Source organism: Chiloscyllium plagiosum, unplaced genomic scaffold (assembly GCF_037043375.1).
Source record: "Chiloscyllium plagiosum isolate Xiang-an unplaced genomic scaffold, Cpla_swu_hap1 HiC_scaffold_19, whole genome shotgun sequence".
Taxonomy (NCBI): Eukaryota; Metazoa; Chordata; class Chondrichthyes; order Orectolobiformes; family Hemiscylliidae; genus Chiloscyllium; species Chiloscyllium plagiosum.
Window position 1 is genome coordinate 18,275,547 of NW_028270157.1, and position 21,944 is coordinate 18,297,490.

Genomic DNA, 21,944 nt, shown 5'->3' on the forward strand with positions numbered 1-21,944 from the left:
TGGGTGTCTGTGTGGTTGGTCTATGGGTCTTGAGCTTACTTTGGTACTGCCTCTTGGCATCTTTGATGCCCTTATGAAGGTCGTACCTGGGTTTCCTGTATAGGTCAATGGCAACCGCTTTGTATGCCTCAGACCTGGTCTTCAGTAAGAAGTGGATCTCCCAGTTATTCATGGTTTCTATTGGGGAACATTCGGATTACAGTCTTGAGCACCCAGTCATCTACAGGCTTACTAATGAGGTCTGCATACTTGTTTAGGTTGGCCACTGAGTTCTGGAATTGAGATCAGTCCATCGACTCTGAGCAGTCCCATAGAAGCCCTTCAGTTTCCTCAGGTCAACACAGCATTACTTTCTTAATACTGGGTCATCACACTTCATTTTCTGCTTGTAAGCTGGTAGGAGGAACACAGCGTTAGAATATAAGACATAGGAGCAGAAATTAGGCTATTCAGCCCATCGAGTCTGCTCTACCATTCAATCATGGCTGATAAGTTTCTCAACCCCATTCTCCCGCTTTCTCCCTGTAATCCTTGATCCCCTCTACAATCAAGAACCTATCCAACTCTGTTTTAAATATACTCAATGACCTGGCCTCCACAGCCTTCTGTGGGAATGAATTCCGTTGATTCAACTCTCTGGTTGAAGACATTGCTCCTTATCTCCATTCTAAAAGGTCTTCTTTTTATACTAAGGCTGTGTCCTCAGGTTCTAGTCTCTCCTACCAATGGAAACATCTTCCCAACATCCACTCTGTCCAGGCCATTCAGTATTCTGTAAGTTTCAGTTAGATCCCCCCATATCCCTCTAAACTCCATTGAGTATAGACCCAGAGTACTGAAATGTTCCTCGTTCACTAAGCCTTTAATTCTTGTGAGCCTCCTCTGGGCCTGCTCCAAGGCTGATACGTCCTTCCTGTTCACAATACACTAAATGTGGTCTGACCAGACCTTTATAAAGCCTCAGAAGTACATCCCTGCTTTTATATTCTAGTCCTCTCGAAATAAATGCCAACATTGTATTTGCCTTCCTAACTACTGACTCAACCTGCAAGTTTACCTTGAGAGAAGCCTAGACTAGAACTCCCGAGTCTCTTTGCATTTCAAAGAGCTAAATTTTCTCCCCGTTTAGAAAATAGTCCATGCCTCTATTCTCCCTACCAAAGCGCATGACCTCACACTTTCCCACATTGGATTTTATCTGCCATCTCTTTGCCCACTCTCCTAACCACGTCTAAATCTTTCTGCAGCCTCCCTGTCTCCTCAATGCTACCTGTACCTCTACTTACCTTGTAATCATCTGCAAACCTCGTCAGAATGCCTTCAATTCCTTCATCTAGATATTAATGTATAAAGTGAAAAGTTGTGGGCCCAACACTTACCCTTGCAGAACACCACTAGTCATCCGCTGCTACCCTGAGAAGGACCCTTTTATCCCCACTCTCTGCTTTCTGCAAGACAGCCAGGCTTCTATCCATGCTAGTACCTTGCCTCTGACACCATAAGCCCTTTTCTTACCCAGCAGCCTCCTGTGTAGCACCTTGTCAAAGGCTGCCTTGAAGTCCAGACATATAACATCCACTGGGTTTCCTTGGTCTAATCTGCTCGTTATTTCCTCAAAGAATTCTAGCTGATTTGTCAGGCATGACCTCCCCTTAATGAAATCATGCTGACTTTGCTCTATTTTACCATACGCTTCCAAATATTCAGAAACCTCATCCTTCACAATGGATTCTAGGATATTACCAACTACCGAGGTCAGGCTAATCAGTCTGTAATTTCCTATGTTTTGCTTTACTCCCTTCCTAAACAGGGGGTTACATTTAGCAATTTTCCATTCTCCCTCACTTCAATGATTCCTGGAAGATGACCATTAACATCTCCACTATTTCTTCAGCTATCTCCTTCAGAACTCTAGGGTATAGTCCATCTGGTCCAGGTGATTTATCCACCTTCAGACCTTCCAGCTTTTCTAGTACCTTCTCCTTGGTGATGGCTACCATACCCACCTCTGCCCCTGACTCTCTTGTATTTCTGGGATGTCACTCATGTCTTCCACCGTGAAAACTGATGCGAAGTAATTATTCAGTTCCTCAGTCATTTCTTTGTTCCCCACTACTATCTCTCCTGCATCATTTTCCAGTGGCACATTGTCCACTTTTGCCACTCTTTTGCCCTTTATTTTTCTAAAGAAACTCTTACAGTCTTCCTGTATATTACTGGCTAGCTTGCCTTCATATTTAATCTTCTCCCTCCTTATTTCCTTTTTTGTTGTTGTCCATTGTTGGCCTTTGTGGACTTCCTAATGCTCTGGTTTCCACAGCCCTTCACCACATTATATGTTTTCTCTTTTGCTTTTATGCTGTCCCTGGCTTCCCTAGTCAGCCAGTGGTTGCCTCATCCTCCCTGTACCATGCTTCTTTTTTCTCAGGATGAATCTCTGCTGTGTCTCCCAGGTTACCCTCAGAAACTCCTGCCTTTGCTGTTCCACTGTCTTTCCTGCTAGGCTCCTCTCCCAGTCAATTCTGCTCAGCTCCTTCCTCATGCCTCTGTAGTTGCCTTTATTCAGCTGTAATACTGTTACACCTGATTCCACCTCCTCCCTATCATATTATGATCACTGCCTCCTAAGGGTTCCTTCACCTTAAGCTCCCTTATCAAGTCTGCCTCATTGCATAGCACTAAATCCAGAATCACCTGTTCGCTAGTGGGCTCCACCACAAGCTGCTCCAAAAAGCCATCTTGTAGACATTCCTCAAATTCTTTTTCTTATGATCCACTGCCAACCTGATTTTCCCAGTTTATCTGTGTATTGAACTCCCCCATGATCCCTGTAATGACTGGCCCTAGATCTGATTTTCCAAAATGCAGATGAGCGATGGAGTGGCAGACACTTCTGGTTGTGCAGCAATGGTCAAGAATGTTCGAACCTCGGGTGGGTCAGGAGATGTGTTGGTGGTATTTTGGTACCATGTTCTGGAGGTGGACCTGGTTGAAGTCACCAGCTACGATGGTCTTTAGTTGACTTCTAAAGCAAGATTCTCCTGCCCTACACATCTTTCCCACATAAGAAGGAAGCTGACTTGTACGCAACACAGGGAGGATGAGAATCAAAGATTCAGCATGATACAGGATAGAAGGAGACCATTCAGCACAAAGAACACAAAAACAAAAGAAGATATGAGTTAGGAGCAGGAATAGGCTTTTCAGCTCCTTAAACTTGCCCTGTCATTCTATAATGTCACAGCTGGAGGGTTCAACTGAGGCATTCGAGATATCATTGGACAATTGGCAGCAGGCAATTGCTAAACATAAGCAAAAATTAGACCAGACAGAAATTAATTCTTCAGCTTAAATAGCAATTCATAATTCCTTGTTTGAGAACATTATATAGAGTCAAAATCTAGCACGGCACAACACAGCGTGATGCCCTGATGAAGGGCTTCTGCCCAAAACATCGATTCTCCTGCTCCTCGGATACTGCCTGACCTGCTGTGCTTTTCCAGCGCCACACTTTTCAACTCTGACTCTCCAGCATCTGCAGTCCTCACTTTCTCCTAGCGTGATGGCTCAGCCTAACTATCCCCTTAACAAAGCTGCATCCAAATACCTCTCACCCCATTGAGTGGGTTCTCATAGCAGCACAGAAGCAGGAGGAGTTTCTGCAGCCCTTTCAGCCGACTCAACTATTCCATATGATTGTGGCTGATCATTCAAACCCTGTCCTTTTTTGTGTTTTCTCCCAATTCCCTTTCATCTCTTAAGCCTGAAGTTCCTTGCTGGAAACGTTCAATGTTTTTGCCTCAGCTGCTTTCTGTGGCAGAGAATTCTGCAGGCTTCCTACTCTCTGGGTGAAGGAATTCCTCCTTACCTCAATCTTAAGTGATCTAGTCCCATAACTCTGGCTCGTTGGTCTCGGGCTATGATTCTCGCTTAGGCTCATCTACTGTGCTGACTTGCGAGAGGTCCTGGGTTCAAATCCTGGACGAGCCCGTGTTTCTTAACTTGACTTGTGCAAAAATACCTGATTAATTTTATGGGCGGCACGGTGGCACAGTGGTTAGCACTGCAGCCTCACAGCGCCAGAGACCTGGGTTCAATTCCCGCCTCAGGCGACTCTCTGCGTGGAATTTGCACATTCTCCCTGTGTCTGCGTGGGTTTCCGCCGGGTGCTCCGGTTTCCTCCCACATTCCAAAAATGTGCAGGTTAGGTGAACTGGCCATGCTAAATTGTCCGTAGTGTTAGGTGAATGGGTAAATGTAGGGGAATGGGTCTGGGTGGGTTGCGCTTTGGTGGGTCGGTGTCAACTTGTTGGGTCGAAGGGCCTGTTTCCACAGTAATCTAAATCTAAATCTAAATTTGCCAGCACTTGGCCCATATCCCTCTGAACCCTTCCTATTCATGTACCCATCCAGATGCCTTTTAAATGCTGTAATTGTACCAGCTTCCACCACTTCCTCTGGCAGCTCATTCCATACACACACCACTCTCTGCATGAAATCATTGCCCCTCAGGTCCCTTTTAAATCATTCTCCTCTCACCCTTTAGTTTTAGAATCTCCTATCTTTGGATAAGGACTTTGGCTATTCACCCTATCCATGCACCTCAATTATAAAATCTCTATAAGGTCACCCCTCAGCCTCATAACTTCATGTTAACCTCATTATACTCCATCTGCCATACACTTGCCCACTCACTTAACTGGATCAAACCAGACTGAAGTGTGGCTGTATACTCCTCATAGCTCAGCCTTCCACCCAACTTGGTGTCATTCATAAGAGACTTGCATTTAGTTCCCTCCTCTACATCATGAATGTATATGTTAATAGCTGGGGGTTCAGGTGCTGATCTGTGTGTGGCACTTCATTAGGCACTGCCTGCCTCCTGGAAGAAGACCCATTTATTCTTACTCTGTGTCCTGTGTGCCAGCCGGTTCTCTCCACATGTCAGTACACTACCCTCAATTCACATGTTAATATCTGTTGTGGGACCCTACTGAAAGCCTTTTGAAAGTTTAAGTACACAACATCCACTGGCTCCCCCTTATCAACCCTCCCCCTTGTCACTGGAGCTCTGCTAAACTTAAGAACATTCAATCCATTGGAAATGTTTCTTTGCATTTTGCTCTTGATAGAAGCCAATGGAACAAGCAAGCGGTGATCAGAAGGACATCTCTTCATATCTAAGGGAGCTGCCAACAGAAGGTGAGTACAGTGACCGTGGGTCATGAGCATGCTGCTGTACTGATAGTACACAGTTGAAGGGAATGCAGTGGTATTGCAGTAATGCCAGTGGAAGTGTCATCCAGAGACCCAAGTTAATTTTCTGGTGCCACAGCAACTGGAGAAATTTAAACTCAGTTAATAAACTTGGAATTAGTCCCAGAAATAGTGGGCGGCACGGTGGCACAGTGGTTAGCACTGCTGCCTCGCAGCGCCAGAGACCCGGGTTCAATTCCCGACTCAGGCGACTGACTGTGTGGAGTTTGCACGTTCTCCCCGTGTCTGCGTGGGTTTCCTCCGGGGGCTCCGGTTTCCTCCCACAGTCCAAAGATGTGCAAGTCAGGTGAATTGGCCATGCTAAATTGCCCGTAGTGTTGGGTAAATGTAGGGGTATGGGTGGGTTACGCTTCGGCGGGTCGGTGTGGACTTGTTGGGCCGAAGGGCCTGTTTCCACACTGTAATCTAATCTAATCTAATCTAAATAGCTCTGTCCCCTCAAAAGGATTTGGATATGGGGTTCAACTGGAGCTTAACTAATTTTGCAGAATGGAATTTTGTTGGATAATGATGTCAAGGGATGTGGAGTGAAACTGGGGCATTTGGATCAACTGTAAGGTGGAACAGGCTCAGTGGGGCTGAATGGTCTCCTCGTGTTTCCATGTTCTTGGGTATTGTCCTCAAACATATTTGCTGCAAGATCAGAGCTGAGTAATTGATAGGTATCTCGTGAAAGGTGGAGATAAAGCATGAGAATTTTCAGCTTTAATCTAAAGTTGTTCCCATGGGTTCACAGAATCATCGAACTGTTACAGAGGCCATTCTACGTATTGTGTCTGTACTAGCTTATCAGTGAGCATCATTGCCTAGAGACAATCTCCTGCCTTTTATGCAATCTCTTGCATATTTTTCTATCTCAATAATCACCTAATACTTTATTGATCGTCACAATTGAACCTGCCTCCTCCAAGTTTTCAGAGAGTGAATTCCTAACTACTCACTGCGTGATCAAGTGTTCCTTTCTCAAATCTCATTTTTGTTTTTTAAAATATCTTTAAATCTATACCCTCCTGTTCCTGTTCCTTTCATAAGCAGGGGACAGTTTCTCCCCGTCCGGTCTATCCAGTCTGTTCCCCATTCTCTCAGATTTCCTCTCGGCCACCTTCTCTCCAAAGAGAACAGTCCCAACTTCTTCAATGTGGGGTTGATGTGATCCCTGAGAGCATGGAGGAAGCTGGGTTATCCTGCATTTAGGGCCAGATCTGCCCATTACTCCCTGTACTGGGTTGGTTGAGGTGTGGTGCTTGGGGAGTGTAATATTTTGGTGCCAAAGTTGTGATATTGCCCGTGGGATTTTACTCATGATGGCACATTGAAGGAGTAGGCATCCATTGGGATAACCTGAAGATCTTATTCTGCTTCTTGTTTTTGCACCTCCTGCTCAATGGAAGACGCCCCCCCCCCCCACTCTTGCTCTTAAAAAAAAACCTTTTATCCCCTCACCATAAAACTCACACCAACCCCCACAATCAGAACTATCCTATAGTGTAGAAAGAGGCCATTTGTCCCATCAAGTCTGCACAGACTCTCCACAGTGCATCGCACCCAGATCCATTCCTTCCCAACTCCACATTTATCATGGCCAGTCCACATAATGTGCATATCCCTGGAAATGCACATAGACAAAAGGACAACATGCAAACAGTCACCCAAGGCTGGAATTGAACTCAGGTCCCTGGCACTGTGAGGCAGCAATGCTAACCACTATACCACCATACCACCCCTGCTTTGAGGCACTTCTATGCTGGCCATCTATGCAATGTCATAGAGTCATAGAGATATATTGTGCAGCACAGAAACAGATCTTTTGATCCAACTTGTCCATGCAGACCAGATATCATAAATTAATCTAGTACCATATGCCAGCTTTTTGCCCATATCCCTCTAAACCCCTCCTATTCATATACCTATTCAGATACCTTTTAAATGTTGTAATTATATCAGCCTCCACCACCACGTACGGCAGCTCATTCCATACACGCACCCCCCTCTGTGTGAAAAACGTTATCCCCTCTCACCTTAAACCTATGCCCTCTGGTTTTGGACTCCCTTACCCTGGGGAACAAAAACCTTGGTTATTCACCCACCCATGCCCCTCATGATTTTTATAAACCCCTCAGCCTCCAACGCTCCAGGAAAAACAGCCCCAACCTATTCAGCCTCTCCCTATAGCTCAAACCCTCCAATCCTGGTAATATCCTTGTAAATCTTTTCTCAATCCACAGTCCACCTTTTGGTCAATGCCCATGGGCAGTTACTCATGATGCCAGGGTGACCCCTGTCCCCTTGCCCACCTCCATTTGAAGGTTACTTTTCATTCCTTCTGAGAACAAAACCTTCTCAGTTTCCCAAACAATAACACACAGAAAACAGGGTATGTTTTATGCCAGATCAGTTGTTGAAGCAAGCTCAATGGGCACTGTGACCTTTGTATTTTGTTGTATTTTTCCCTTTGTTTTCCCACGCCATGAATTTGGAAAGTTAATTCCTGTGAACATAGCTCTCAAATCAAATCCCTTGCAACACAATAAATACATAAGAAAATTCAGTTGTTAGAGGACCCCAATTTCCAACACTCCCTGGTTAGGAAAGTGCAGTGGCGTGTACTGGATTGTGGACAAATCTTTGTACTAGCATTTGAATCCCATGAGCGTCTGATTCAAAAGTTTGCATTTGGCCAAAAGTTCTTTACCAGAGCAACCTCTCTACCCATTTCGACTTTGGCCAGTCCCTTTGCGCCATCAGAGATTCAGGATTAGTGAAGTGTTAGTGTCTTCCTCACTGAGTGTATGTGGAAATCCGTGGTGTTAGTGTTGGAATCAGTTTGACAATGAGAGGTCTCATTCATGATCAAAGGCTCTGTGCTGGGCAAGTGCCTTTACTTCCACCGGAGGGAGCCATTGGACCACAATGTTTGTTTTACTTTGGGCCATCACTCTGCCAGAACATTAGATTAGATTCTTTACAGTGTGGAAACAGGTCCTTCGGCCCAACAAGTCCACACTGACCCTCCGAAGAGCAACCCACTCAGACCCATTCCCCTACACCTAACACTACAGGCAATTTAGCATGACCAATTCACCTAACCTGCACATCTTTGGATTGTGGGAGGAAACTGGAGCACCCGGAGGAAACCCACGCAGACACGGGGAGAATGTGCAAACTCCACATAGACAGTTCCCCAAGGCTGGGATTGAACCTGGGACCCTGGCGCTGTGAGCCACTGTGCTGCCCCTAATACAAATATCCCTGCATTCCTCAGGTTCCCAGCTCCTCTGGGTCTGGCCCAGCAGGATCCAGGGTGACGTGAATCTGTTTAGTTCGATTCTTAGCTCGGGGTTGATGAATTAACAGTCAGTGGGGATTGGTTTGAGTCTTGGGCTGATCGTTGTTGAGGAATGCACAGGGCCACTTAGACCTTCATAGAAGGGTACAGAACATTGTTGGATGTGAGGGAAGCCCCTTTCTTACTTGCTTTTCGGTGAGGCTGCCTCACGGATCTGTTACTGTGAGATAGTGCTTTTTGGACAATATCAGTCTGTGTGGCATGGGAGAGAAGCCTGGAATCTCTCTCTCTCAAATAGACTTGTTAAATCCAATCCTTCCTTGGATGGGAGCAGAGAGTGATGCTATCTCCATGTGGGTTGTAATCAGTCAGTGCTGCAATGGGAGAGCTGGCCAGGATATTGTGTCCACATCTCTGGAGTACGGTCTGAATCCCAAACTTTGGATCCAGGGAACGTAAGAAATAAGAACAGGAGTGGACTATTCAGCTCCGTGAGCCTGCACTGCCAGTCTGCAAGAGGCTGATCCTGTCTTGCCCTCACCTCCAGTTTCCTCCAGGATATAATGTGTGAGTTGATGTAGGGAAACCAATTAGATTTAGAGCATTTGGTTTTCCAGAAGGCATTTGAAAAATGTGCCATATAAAAGGTTATTGCAGAGGATAAGAGCACACGAGATTGGGGTGATGTACAGGGGAACCTTGATCATCCGAATATCGATTATCCGAATTTCGGATTATCTGAAGGAGATCTCGAGGTCCCGATAGAAACATTACATCAAAGAGGTGTTTCTAACACTGATCTCGCCTTTTGTTTACAATGTTTAAAAACGAGCTCAGCTTACTGAAATGCTGCCGAGAACAGTCCTGGACATTGATGGGAGCCCAGGTACCATCTCCAAATGACTGACCGCCCACCTTCCCTCTCTCTCCCCACACTTTCCCTGGAGTTCTACACAGAGGTGTACCTAAACCCCTCTTCCCCAGATAATCTCTCCAATATTGTCCTGTACAGGGCAAAGGTGGAACCTGTCAAAACGTTGCAGTAAAACGTTGTGTGTGTGCGCGCTACTTTGATGAGACTCACCCCAAAAAGGCAGCAGTAGTCTTGCTGTCGGTGTCCAGTCCATCTGCCCCCGGGTTGGGGGGGGGGGGCGGGGAAAGAGAGGTGGGGGATGCTGACAGTGGGGGCGCGGATGGTATGGGGTTGTTGGACAGTGGGTGGGAGTTGGACGGGATTGGCGGATGGGGGGGTGCGGGGGTAGGGTGGGGATAGACAGGAGAGTGGGGACTCGTGCGCAGTGTGCTGTTGCCTAGTCTCCTGAACAGGCGGAGCAGACTTATCAAGTGCTCGCTGTGTCAGTCCCATTGAACTGATTGGGAGGGGGTGGGGGAGTGGGGGGCTTGAGCAATGCTGCAGGTCCCTTACACACAAGTGTGTGTCTGCTCAGAAACAAACTGTGAGCCAGAGAGAGGGAGCAAGGCAGATACAGCAAGGAAAAAGGAAACCAGAAAACTCCCAGCCCCAGGAGAGGCATTGAAACAATTAACCGGATAATCAATTATCCAAACGACATACTGCCCGCCCATCTCATTTGGATAATTGAGGTTCCTCTGTATTAACACAGGTTGAGGATTGATTGGCACACAGAAAACCAATTCGGGATGAATGAATCTTTTTCAGTTTAGAAAGATGTTGCTCGGGGAGTGCCATCAGGATCAGTTCTAAGCCTTGGAGTGTTTACTATCTATAATCAATGATTTGGAGGATGGGGCAGAGTATAAAGCAGTATCATTTCTATAACTGTATGTTATTTAGCACCAAAAATAAGTAAAAGTCCAGACCAATATCATATAGTAATACAAGTAAACCCAAGGAAGGTAAGGGAAGGAGAGTGAAATTAATGAAGTAAGTTTAAGACTAAGCAAGGCATGGTGGAGGAGCTCATATGGTCCGGGATCTGGACTTCCTTGTGCATGAAACACAAAATGTTAGCAATGTGGGTGCAGCAAATAATTAAGAAGAAAATACTGGCCTTTATTGCTAATGGGTTAAAGTTTAAAAATAGGAGGTCTTGTTAAACCTGTACAGTGTTTGATAAGGCCACACTTGTAATTCTGTGTACAGTTTTGGTCTCATTATTTACAAAAATGATACACTAACATTGGAGGTGGCTCAAAAGAGATTCACTAAGCTGATTTCTGGGACGACTTGTCAAGAACAGCTAAACTGGCAGGGCCTGTATTCATTAGAGCTTAGAAAAATGAGGGATGATCTTATTTAAACATTCAGGATTCTGAGGAGTCAGGAGTGTGGTGCTGGGAAAAGCACAGCAGGTCAGGGAGCATCCAAGGAGCAAGACAATCAACGTTTCAGGCAAGAGCCCTTCATAAGCCCTCCCTCATTCCTGATGAAGGGCTTATGCCCAAACGTCAATTCTCCTGCTCCTCGGATGCTGCCTGACCTGCTGTGCTTTTCCAGCACCACACTCTCGACTCTGATCTCCAGCATCTGCAGTCCTCACTTTCTCCTGAGGATTCTGAGGGGGCTTGACAGGTTAGATGTTCAGAAGGTGGTGGCATGGTGGTTCAGTAGTTAGCACTGTTGCCTCACAACACCAGAGACCCGGGTTCATTTCCAGCCTCGGGTGACTGTCTGTGTGGAGTTTGCACATTCTCCCCGTGTCTGCGTGGGTTTCCTCTGGGTGCTCCGGTTTCCTCCCACAATCCAAAGATGTGCAGGTTAGGGTGAATTGGTCATGGTAAATTGCCCATAATGTTCAGAGATGTGTAGGTTATGTGCATTAGTCAGGGATAAACGTAGAGTAATAGGGCAGGGAAATGGGTCTGGGTGGGTCAGTGTGGACCTGTTGGGCCAAAGGGCCTGTTTCACAAACTAGCGATAATGGGATAATCACTGAAAACTGAGATGTGAAAGAATTTCTTCTCTCAGAGAGGGTAGTGAATGTCTACAATTTTCTACCCTGCATACTTCTGGAGATTAGTTCACTGGAAGTGTTTAAAGGGGAGGGAGGTAGATGTTTGAAATATCGAGTGATTGAGGAATTGGCATGAGTGAGGAGTTGGGGCCTTGGCCAGACCAGCCATGATCTTATAGAATGGTGGGACAGGATTGAGGGGCTGAGCAGCCTTCTCCTGCTCCTATTTCATATGTTTCTATGCTCCTGCCTGTTTCCCATAACTCCCCCCCCCCCCCCCCCCGACTTGAGTTCAGCAATCTGTCTAACTCATTCTTGACTGTACTCGGGGCTAAAAACTCTTCAGAATAATGACCTTCTGGAAAGGAAGGTTTCCTCCTCATTCCCATGTGAAATGGGAGCGGCCTTATTTGGAAACATATTCATTTGGTTCTAGATTCCCAAAAAGGGAAAACATCCTCCCAGCCTCAGAATGTTTCAGTAAGATGGCCTCTTGCTGCCCGATAGTGCTATCCATTAAAACAGTGTGTAATTAAATTGAGTAATTTGATGTGGTATGGTGGATCTTGAGAATGGTCATTGCTGTCTGCTGATGCAGAGCAGGGTTAGAAACTTGCTGACCATACACTGTCAGTTACTTTGATACTAACCACAATACTCGATGTAAATACCTCCACCTGTGAATTGTAGTCTGCAAGAACTGATCATAAAGATTAAGGGTGAGATGGAAGAGTAATGGTAATATCACTAGGTTGGTAATCCAGAGGTACAGATTAAGGTACCGGGGACATGGACTCAAATCCTACCGCGGCAACTGGTGAAATTTAAATTCATTTATTTAAAAATATCAGGAAAGCTAGTGTTAGTAATGGCAATCATGTCAGCTTTCATTAATTGTTGTGATGTCCTTTCATGAAAGAAATCTATCATCCTTACCTGATCTGACTGATGTATGACCAGGCACAGAAATCACAGATTCTTGGCGCAACCTCCCAAAAAGCGAGTGCCCTAAAACCCCTGGACTCCCAGGCCCAACATCAGACTCCAGACCCACATCAATGTGACTCACCCTAAAGTGCCCTCTGAAATGGTCTAACAAGCCATTGAGTTCAAGGCCAGTTAGAGATAGGACGCAATGCCAGCCTTGCCAGCAATGCCACCCACACCCCATGAAAGGACAAAGAAAACAAACAATGAACTCAAAACATGGACATCTTTCTGCCAACGCCTATTGCCACCAATATCTGTGCTGTCTGGAATCTGATTACCGATTATACTTCCCACCATCTATAAAATTTGTAGAAAAAGTTTGTAAGGTGGTTGATTCCAAGTCTGGAGGGAATTGATGCTCACAGCTGAGAGTGACCCAGACTGAGGAGAGAGTCAGACAATGTGAAGAAACTTGGGAAATCTAGACTGAAGCAGCTTCTCGTTTTCACCACTTTGTTAATTCAAAGTCAAGAAAATCAAATAACTTTGACTATCACGTTTGAGACATACAACTAAAGTGCTCATTTTGTCATTTGTTCTGAGAATGTGGGTGGTGATGGGCTGCCTTCTTGAACTGCCCCAGTCCATTTGGAGTAGCTATGTTCACTGTACTGTTACAGAGGGAAGTTCCAGGAATTCAACCCAGCCAAAGTGAAACAACAGCAGTATATTTCCGAGTCAGGACGGTGAGTGATGTTCCCCATTAGAGAGACTCTTTAAGTATAGGATTGACATGATTATAATCTCCAGTGAAGATTCCTGATATATTAAATCTGTGGACTTCATACTTTTGTGGAATGTGGAGTATCCATAAAACAAGGATTTGTTGCCCATCCCTAATTACTCTTCAACAGGGTAGCTTTATCAACAATTTCAGAGGACAGTTAAGAGGCCATCACATCACTGTGGGTCACATGTAGGCCAGACCAGGTAAGAATAGCAGACATGATTCCTTCAAAAATATTAGTCAGCCTGACATTTTTAGGACAGTCTGTGATCTGTCAGATTTATAATTCAATGAATTAATATTCCACCTGTTGCCCATCCTATGGTGAGATTTGAATCCACGAGGCCAGGGCCTCTGGATTATTAGTCAGTAGCATGCTGTATGACTGTTGAATGTTTCAGTTGAATTTCACAAACGCTCAGCTTGATCATCAGGCTCATTACAGCCACAATCAGTGAATCAAGCCAATCTAGGATTAGTACACGGAAAATCACACCGCTAAATGGGACTAAATGAAAACAGGGCGGCATAGACAATGTGGGCTGAAGGGCCTGTTTCCATGCTGTAAACCTCTATGGCTCTAAGCTGGGAGTCACTCTGGAAACCAGACAATCCATGGGATTGTCAAAAGGTCAGGGAAGTGCATGCCGTCCAGAGAACACTCTGGGAATTGAGAAATCTAGCCTGAAAGCTACAGCATGACAACAGGGAACACCAAAGTAACTTTAATTGCACTCTGCTCCACAGCAGACATCTGACTTCAAAACAATAGTGAGCATCCGGTGCAGCACTCATCCTGCAATGCAGACTCCAATTATAATGCGGAGAGACTGCAGAGTGGAAAGAACAATCCTCACTAACCACTGTTCTGTTCCCTTGTTCTCAATAAATATTTCAGATGGTTTAGAAAGGTAACTGTCTGACAATCAAGGTGCCTTGTTAAATCTCTGTGGTGCACATGTATGCCCCGTACAGTTATAAATTATGAATTGCTCTCCTATTTTGATTTGCCCAGTGCACTTTCAGTACTGTGCTACATTCAAATGGAAGCTACTTGGATGGGGGAGAAAAAGCGTTCCAAAGTGTTTTATTAGTTTTATTTTAGTTTGCCACTGCACTTCAGAACTAAGTAGTACCATTTTCATTAGAACGTCGATGCTGCTAACTTTTGCAGAAACCCTTGAGAATGAACTTGCAGGTATACTTTGCAAAGAAATGTCACATCTTGCATGTAACCTTGGGAAGCCCCGGAATGCTTTGCATCTGATCAAGTCCTTGAAAAGCTGCTGTTATAACAACTGGTATATCAGATGAAGGCTCCTTTGATGGCATCTTCCGAACCCACAGACTCTGCCAGGTGGAAGGACAACGACAGCAGATACATGGAAACACCACCACCCCCAAGGTCCTCTCACAGTCACAAACCATCCTGACTTGGGAAATATAGTGTCCCTCCTCCAGTGTCGCTGGATCAAGTTCCTGGAACTCTTAACAGTATTATGGCTGTCTCCACACAACATGGACTGAGTGGTTCAAGACAGTAGCTCACCACCACCTTCTCTAGGGCAGTTAGGGATGGACAATAAATGTTGGTACTCATGTCCCAAGAGCAAATCAAATAAGGAAATTGCAGAAATAAATTTAAGGTTCTGAGGGGGTTTGATAGAGTAGATGTCTCTGCTTGCGGGTGAATCTTGCGCTAGATAATCTAGTTACAAATAAGGAGATGCTCATTTAAAACTGAGATGCGAAGGGATTTCATCTCCTCCAGGGGATAGTGAATACCTGGCAATCTCTACCCCAGGAAGTTGGGGAGGCTACACTGAAAGTATTTAAAGGTGAAGTAGATAGAGTTATGAATTATCAGGAAGTTGAGGGCTATGAGGAGCTAGCACAAAACAGGAGTTGAGGTTCAGGACAGATTAGCATGATCTTTTCGAATAGCAGGCCAGGCTTAAGAGGCTGAATAATTTTCTCCAGCTTCTATTACTTGCGTTCTTGTGACAGCCAGTTTGTAAACGCTCAGATGATCTATCTTAGTCATTTTTGGTAACAATAAACCTTGGGCAGGGAGATTGCCCCAACCTTCCTCATCAGTATGTAGTTGGGATCTGGGATACACTGCCTGGAAAAGCAATTAAGGCAGATTCAACTCAAGAGGCTGCAGATTTGCAGAAAAAGGGCAGGAGACTGATGCCAAGGTGAAATGCTCATAGAGCCAGTGCAGACACAATGGTCCCCTTCTGTACTGTAATAATGCAGTGAATTAACACCACTGGGTCTTCTGTATCAACCAGAAAGGGCAGAGGGAGCCATGGTGTAACATCTCATCGCCTGAAGAAATGTCAAATGTAGGTGAACTGCGCCATTAGCTTGATTATATTTTAGTTCTGACATGAGCTCCTGAAAAGCGTCTCAGGCAGTGGTTGTTCATTTCACTTGCAAAGTTTGTTTGAAGCACCCCTTGAAGGGAATCTGCAGATGGCCACAAGATCATTCTCTTTACTTGCAGGAATTTGCAACTGGCAGCAATTCCTGTCCTCAAATGTTCCTGGTCTGCTGGGCATTCACACCACAGCCAGCATCCGCCCAACCTCACATTCTCACTCTTCAAAGAGCTCACTTAACAGTTTAACTTCACCTTGTACCTGCTCACTACCTTAGCAACACTGTTTGTGTGAAAGTGTGTGTGTCTGTTTGAGAGTGATATGTGAAGTGTGTCTGTGTGCAAACGTGTGTGTGCAGTTATGTAAGAGCACGTGTGAGTCTTTGTGTGACAGTGTGTTAGAGAGTGTATTTGTAAGTTGTGTGCAAGTCTTTGTGTGAAATTGCATGTGTATGAGAATGTGCTTTAGTTGTGTGTGGGTGAGTGAAAGTTTGCGTAGGTGTGAGTGTGTGTTTGAGTTGTCATGACTTGGAGGAGCCAGTGTTGGATAGGGGTAGACAAAGTTAAAAATCTCACAAACACCAGGTTATAGTCCAACAAGTTTATTTGGAAGCACTAGCTTTCAGAGCGCTGCTCCTTCATCAGGTGGTTGTGGAGAATAAGATCATGTCCACAGAATTTATAGCCAAAGGAGTCCAGTGTCATGGAGATGTGATACAATAAACAATGTTAGATTAAAGATGATAAATCTGTGAGCATGATCTTAACCTCTACAACCATCTGATGAAGGAGCGGCGCTCCAAAATCTAGTGCTTCCAAATAAACCTGTTGCACTATAACCTTGTGGTGTGTGTGTGAGACAGACAGACTGTGAGTGTTTGTGTGTATGCTTCATTAAAACACTGAGCCTAGTTTCTGCGACCTGTGGTCTGATTGTAAATGAGATATGGAGCTAACCTCAAACTCTCATCTGAAACAGATGCCATTTCGGCAGTCCCCAGAGATCTTGGGATTGGCATTTGACCCGGTCTGAAATCAGCCACACTACTCTCCCACTCTTAGCACTTGGTTATTTAAGATGTGCCGCAGTCTTTTAACAAAAGAGGAATCTTTCCCAGAATAGAAGACAAATTCCTTAAGCTTCTCCCAATTATGTCCAAATGATCAGGCAGCTGATTTTGGTAGAATGCCTCACTGAGAAGTTGGCACCTTCAGTAATGCAACCCTCCCTCAACACTGGCAGCTCAATGTGGATTGCATACTCAACATAGGTCAAATGGGACTTACTCCCAATGAGGAGATCAGAGTCAAAAAGAGTCAGGAACGATGAAGGGCTTATGCCTGCAATGTTGACTCTCCTGCTCCTTGGATGCTGTCTGACCTGCTGTGCTTTTCCAGCACCACACTTTTTGACTCTTGCTCCCAATGAGCTCAGGTTGACACTAGAGGTATTGTTCCTTCTAATTGCCATGCTGTAGCAACTAAACCCTCCATTGCTTATTCTTTCATGGGACTTGAGTATCGCTGACAATGCCAGCATTTTTTGCTCATCCAAAATTATCCTTGAATGGATGACTTACTATAGGGAGATCAACATTCCATCCCATTGCTATACAGTTGGATTCATAAATAACCCTGTCCCAGTGCCCTGTTTAAATACCCTGTCCCAGTGCCCTGTTTAAATACCCTGCCCCAGTGCCCTGTTTAAATCTCCCATCCCAGTGCCCTGTTTAAATATCTTGCCCCGTGCCCTGTTTAAATCTCCCATCCCTGTGCCCTGTTTAAATACCCCATCCCAGTATCCTGTTTAAATGCCCCATCCCAATGCCCTGTTTAAATTTCCCATCCCAGTGCCCTGTTTAAATACCTTGCTCCTGTGCCCTGTTTAAATACCCCACCCCAGTGCCCTGTTTAAATACACCACCGCTGTGCCCTGTTTAAATATTCTATCCCAGTGCCCTGTTTAAATACCCTGCCCCTGTGCCCTATTTAAATACCCCATCCCTGTGCCCTGTTTAAATACCCTTCCCCAGTGCCCTGTTTAAATACCCCACCCCAGTGCCCTGTTTAAATATCCCATCCCGATGCCCTGTATAAATATCTCAATGCTTCATTTAATTACCCTGCTCCAGTGGCATGTTGCAAATGTAGGATAACCTGAGCAAATGTGGTTATTTAAGAACCTGACAAACTCATATATGGAGACATATATACATAGACAACTAATACAACCCCTCTGTACTGGCAATCTCAAATATAAACGTATATATGACTAACTTATATCTGGCGATACTGTATAGCACCGTTGCCAAAAGAGCATCAATAAGGGGCAGGGATTTTTAATCCACTGCAATCCTGATATTGTTCTGCAGCAATGCCCAGGAATTATCTAGCATTCTGTCCAAGCTCTTGTTGTTAAACTTTTGAACAACTCCCTGAAAGGGAGTTTGATTTCTGGCAAGTTGACTGGTAGAGTTTAGGCTCCACTGTCTGACTGGGATCCAGGTCCTGCACGCACTGCTGTAGACAGTTAAGTGTAACAATTCCCCATAGTCACCCATTGAAACCGATGCAGAGCTGGCTACGCGCTGGGAGATTTTCACGTGGCTCTGCACCAAGGGACGCTGTTCAGTTCCACATTCCCAGTTTCTGGTTTGCTAAGTGCCCCCACGGGCTGCCTGAGATATTGTCAGTTCGGAACTCTTCGTCTCTAATTGAGACATTGAATAGAAAGACTGCCACAATCTGTGCAGAGAATGCGATGTGGAATGATCTTGGTAGAGCTGGATATAAATATATGACTGGGCATGTGATATCCATGCACCAAACAGCTCTCAGGAGGAACTTTGACAAGTGTTTGAGCATTGTGCCTATATTAAAATCGTTCTTCACTCTGTGTGTTTCCCCAGTTAACCAGAGCACGGGGAAAGGTGATGGATTTACACCGAGATTCCAAGATCGCTTTGCAGGCAGGACCAAGTGCATGATTGAATTCAAAGCATCTGGGGATCTGTGGAATGCCAGCTTGTTGTCAGTTTAGTTGAGATGAAAGAGTTAGCCCGTGGGCACCCAAGAACCTAACAAACTCATATATGTAGACATATATATATATATATAGACAAACTAATACATACTGACAACCTCTATGTAATGACAATCTCATATATAAACGTATATATGACTAACTTAGATTTGGCGATACTGTATAGCACCGTTGCCAAAATAAAGGGCAGGGATTTTTAATCCACTGCAATCCTGATATTGTTCTGCAGCAATGCCCAGGAATTATCTAGCACTCTGTCCAAACATTTGAACAATGAGGGAGTAGGGAGGGTTGGGGTTGGTAGGGAGTTAGTATCGATGTACACTAACTCTGGAAGACTCGGAGGGCGCTGACAGGTTTTGATGTCTATTTTGTTTTTGCCGTTTTCAGACATTGAGAAGGACCAAGTGGAGGTTCAGGCCAGCCTGCTGTCGCGGGTGGCCGGAGGCTTTCTCGGAGCGACCAAGGGGGCTGTCGGGGCCACGATGGGCGGAGTGGCCTGGCTGGGCATCAAAGGCTACACCGTAACCAGGACAACCGTCACCGCGGTGCCCTCATTGGGCATCGGCCTCATCAGAGGCGGGGCCTCTAGCCTGGTGGGCGGGGCTTCCGCCGTGGGATCCGCTGTTAAGAACAAAGTCCCATTCGCCGGCAAGAGGAAAGACAAATCGGATTGAAGGCGGGACCCACTCGCTTCCGGGGGCAGGAACCAGGGAAAGTGGGGCAGCACATTGTCTTCCTGGGACTGCAAACAGAAAAGGGGCTCTGTTCCCTGGCGTTAATCGCGCCCAAATGCGATTTGTGTTTTACTTTTGTGTGGAAAATGCTGCTAAAAGCACTTGTGATAAATGCCCCCGCTCTCGGTTTCACGTTACTGGTGATTGGAAATGCAATCAGGGAACATAAACTTTGCAAATCCCTATGGTTGGGTGTAGTATTGAAAGCTGGACACCGTCTAAGGGGGGTACACCCAGTGTTTGCCGAAAAGGTGGCAAGATTTAAACTTGTTAATACAAACCAAAAGGTAATTGACAAGTGAATGGAAATTGGGTGAATTTAGCACACCAGAGAATCATTTTGCAAAGTGGCCAGTCTTATTTTTAATACGTCTATTTGAATGAAATGATCAGTTACTGTGTATTTTTAAAAAATCATGATTCATTCATCCATTTCACAGAATTGTTATGGAGTAGAGAGAGTCCATTTGGCCCATTGTGCTACACCAATTCTATTCCTTGATGCCAATTTACTGTCTTTCTGCCATCTACCTGCATACCATATCTACCATCTATGAATTGCAAATCCTGGGTTTAACGTGCTCAGTCCCTACTGTAAACAGGTGAAGTGGTCCTACCATAGTCCTAACAGACCATTTGAATGCTCTCTCATTAAAGAGCGTAATTTACAAGAGGGTCATCACAAGGTTCCTGCCTCTACCACCATTTCCACCAGTGAGTTCCAGATACTCACCATCCTTATTCACACATCACTGGTGTTTTCATCAACCTGTTCTCACTCCTACAGTCCTGGGTCATTGCTCCAGAATAAATCTGTAAAATAACCTTGGAATTTGTCTGGTGTAGGTTTCATGTGTGTTCCAGCCACCAACCTGTGACTGAAAGAATTAACCTACATTTCTAGAGCGCCTTTGACATCCTCAGGACCTACAGTGCTTTTCTGTTACTGAGGTCCCCTTTTGGAGTGCTGTGGTACAAGAAGTCTGCCAAAATTGTACACAGCAAGCTCCCACAAACACCAATATGATCCTGAATGAATAATATTAATACATGAGTGAACACTGATCAGGCCTCAAGAGAGACTCTCTGTTTTCCCCAGAAATCGAGTCATACAATTTTTTTACACCCACCTGAGAAGGCAGACATGGCCTCAATTTATCAGTTAGTCTGAAGGATAGGATCTTGAACATCAGTATCATCCCATACCAACAGCTTCATCTTTGTCCTGGTGTTGAGGTTCTCTTGAAAACTAAGTGACTCAGAGATGAGAGTGTTATGTACTGAACTACAGCTAAAGTTCACTAATGTGCTCTAGAGGTGGATATCTGCCACCTTACCTGGTCTGGCATACATGCAACTCCAGACTCACAGCAATGTGATGACTTAAACACCTTCTAAACTGGCCTGGCAAGCCATTCAGTTGTATTAAATATTACAAATGCTGAACAAATGAATTGAAGCTGGATGGACCATGTTAACTTAGGCGCTGGAACTGCTAATGACAAACCCAGCCCTATCAACTCTGCAATTCAATACCTCCTGATGAAAGGCTTTTGCCCGAAACGTAGATCTTCCTGCTCTTCGGGTGCTGCCAGACCTGCTGTGCTTTTCCAGCACTACTCTAGTCTTGACTCTAATCTCCAACTCTTCAGTACCCACTTTCATCTAATCCAATACCATGACCCGAACTCTAACATATAGCCCTGTATCAACTTCAAGCTTAACTCACCAGCTGCACTCTCTCTCTCACAAACATAACCCTCAGTTAATCCCAAGGCAATCCCACTGACCTATTGGCAGTAGTTTAACCTGAGGGTTACCACAGCCCAGAGAGTTTGAGAAGGAAAATCCTTCCTGGTAAATCTCAGCTGGTGCAGGAATTGAACCCACACTCTTGGCATCATTTTACATCACTAACTAGCCTGCAGCAGCTGAACCCCATACAGAGAGGACACTCCTTTAGTAATGACCAGCATTCTTTATGTCTCTTCAGAGGTTCATTATGGAGTTGTACTGAGGTCCAAGTGAGGCTTCCTGTCGGAGGATGGTCTCAGATCACAGCTTTCCAAAAGATGCTGCCACTCTCCAGAAATGTATCTGAAATTTAAACTTGAAATTTAATAAGGCTGAGATATAGAGTCATAGAGGTTTACAGCACAGCAAGAGGTCCTTCATCCCATTGAGTCCATACAGGTCATCAAACATCTTTATAATCTAATCAAATTTCCCAGCACTTGGTTGGTGCTTTGTCATAAATGGCATTTTGAGTGTGAATCTAAACACTTCTTAAATGTCAGAATGATGCCTGCCTCTACCACCATTTCTGCCAGTGAGTTCCAGGTACTCAACACCCTCTAGGTGAAAATATCTTAAATCAATGCCCACTAGAACTCTAGTAATCCCCACCACTAAGGGAAAAGGTGTATTCTTATCGACCCTATCTATCGCCCTCACAGCTTTGTAGACCTCGATCAGTTCCGCACTCAGCCTTCTCTGCTTCAAGTAAAACAACCTTAATACCATAAGATAGAAGAGCAGACTTAGACCATTCAGTTCATTGAG

The 21,944-nt window shown here is 45.0% G+C and overlaps 1 protein-coding gene across 1 annotated transcript in view; it reads left to right on the plus strand.

Annotated features, from left to right (window-relative positions):
- Nucleotides 1-20,176, plus strand: part of tmem263 (transmembrane protein 263) — a 33,761-nt gene extending 13,585 nt beyond the window's left edge. The window contains exons 3-4 of the mRNA XM_087997553.1: nucleotides 5,133-5,202; nucleotides 19,036-20,176. Of these exons, the coding sequence (XP_087853679.1) occupies nucleotides 5,133-5,202; nucleotides 19,036-19,322 (357 nt within the window). The 3' untranslated portion in view covers nucleotides 19,323-20,176. The remainder of the gene's footprint in view (nucleotides 1-5,132; nucleotides 5,203-19,035) is intronic.
- Nucleotides 20,177-21,944: the final 1,768 nt, after the last annotated feature.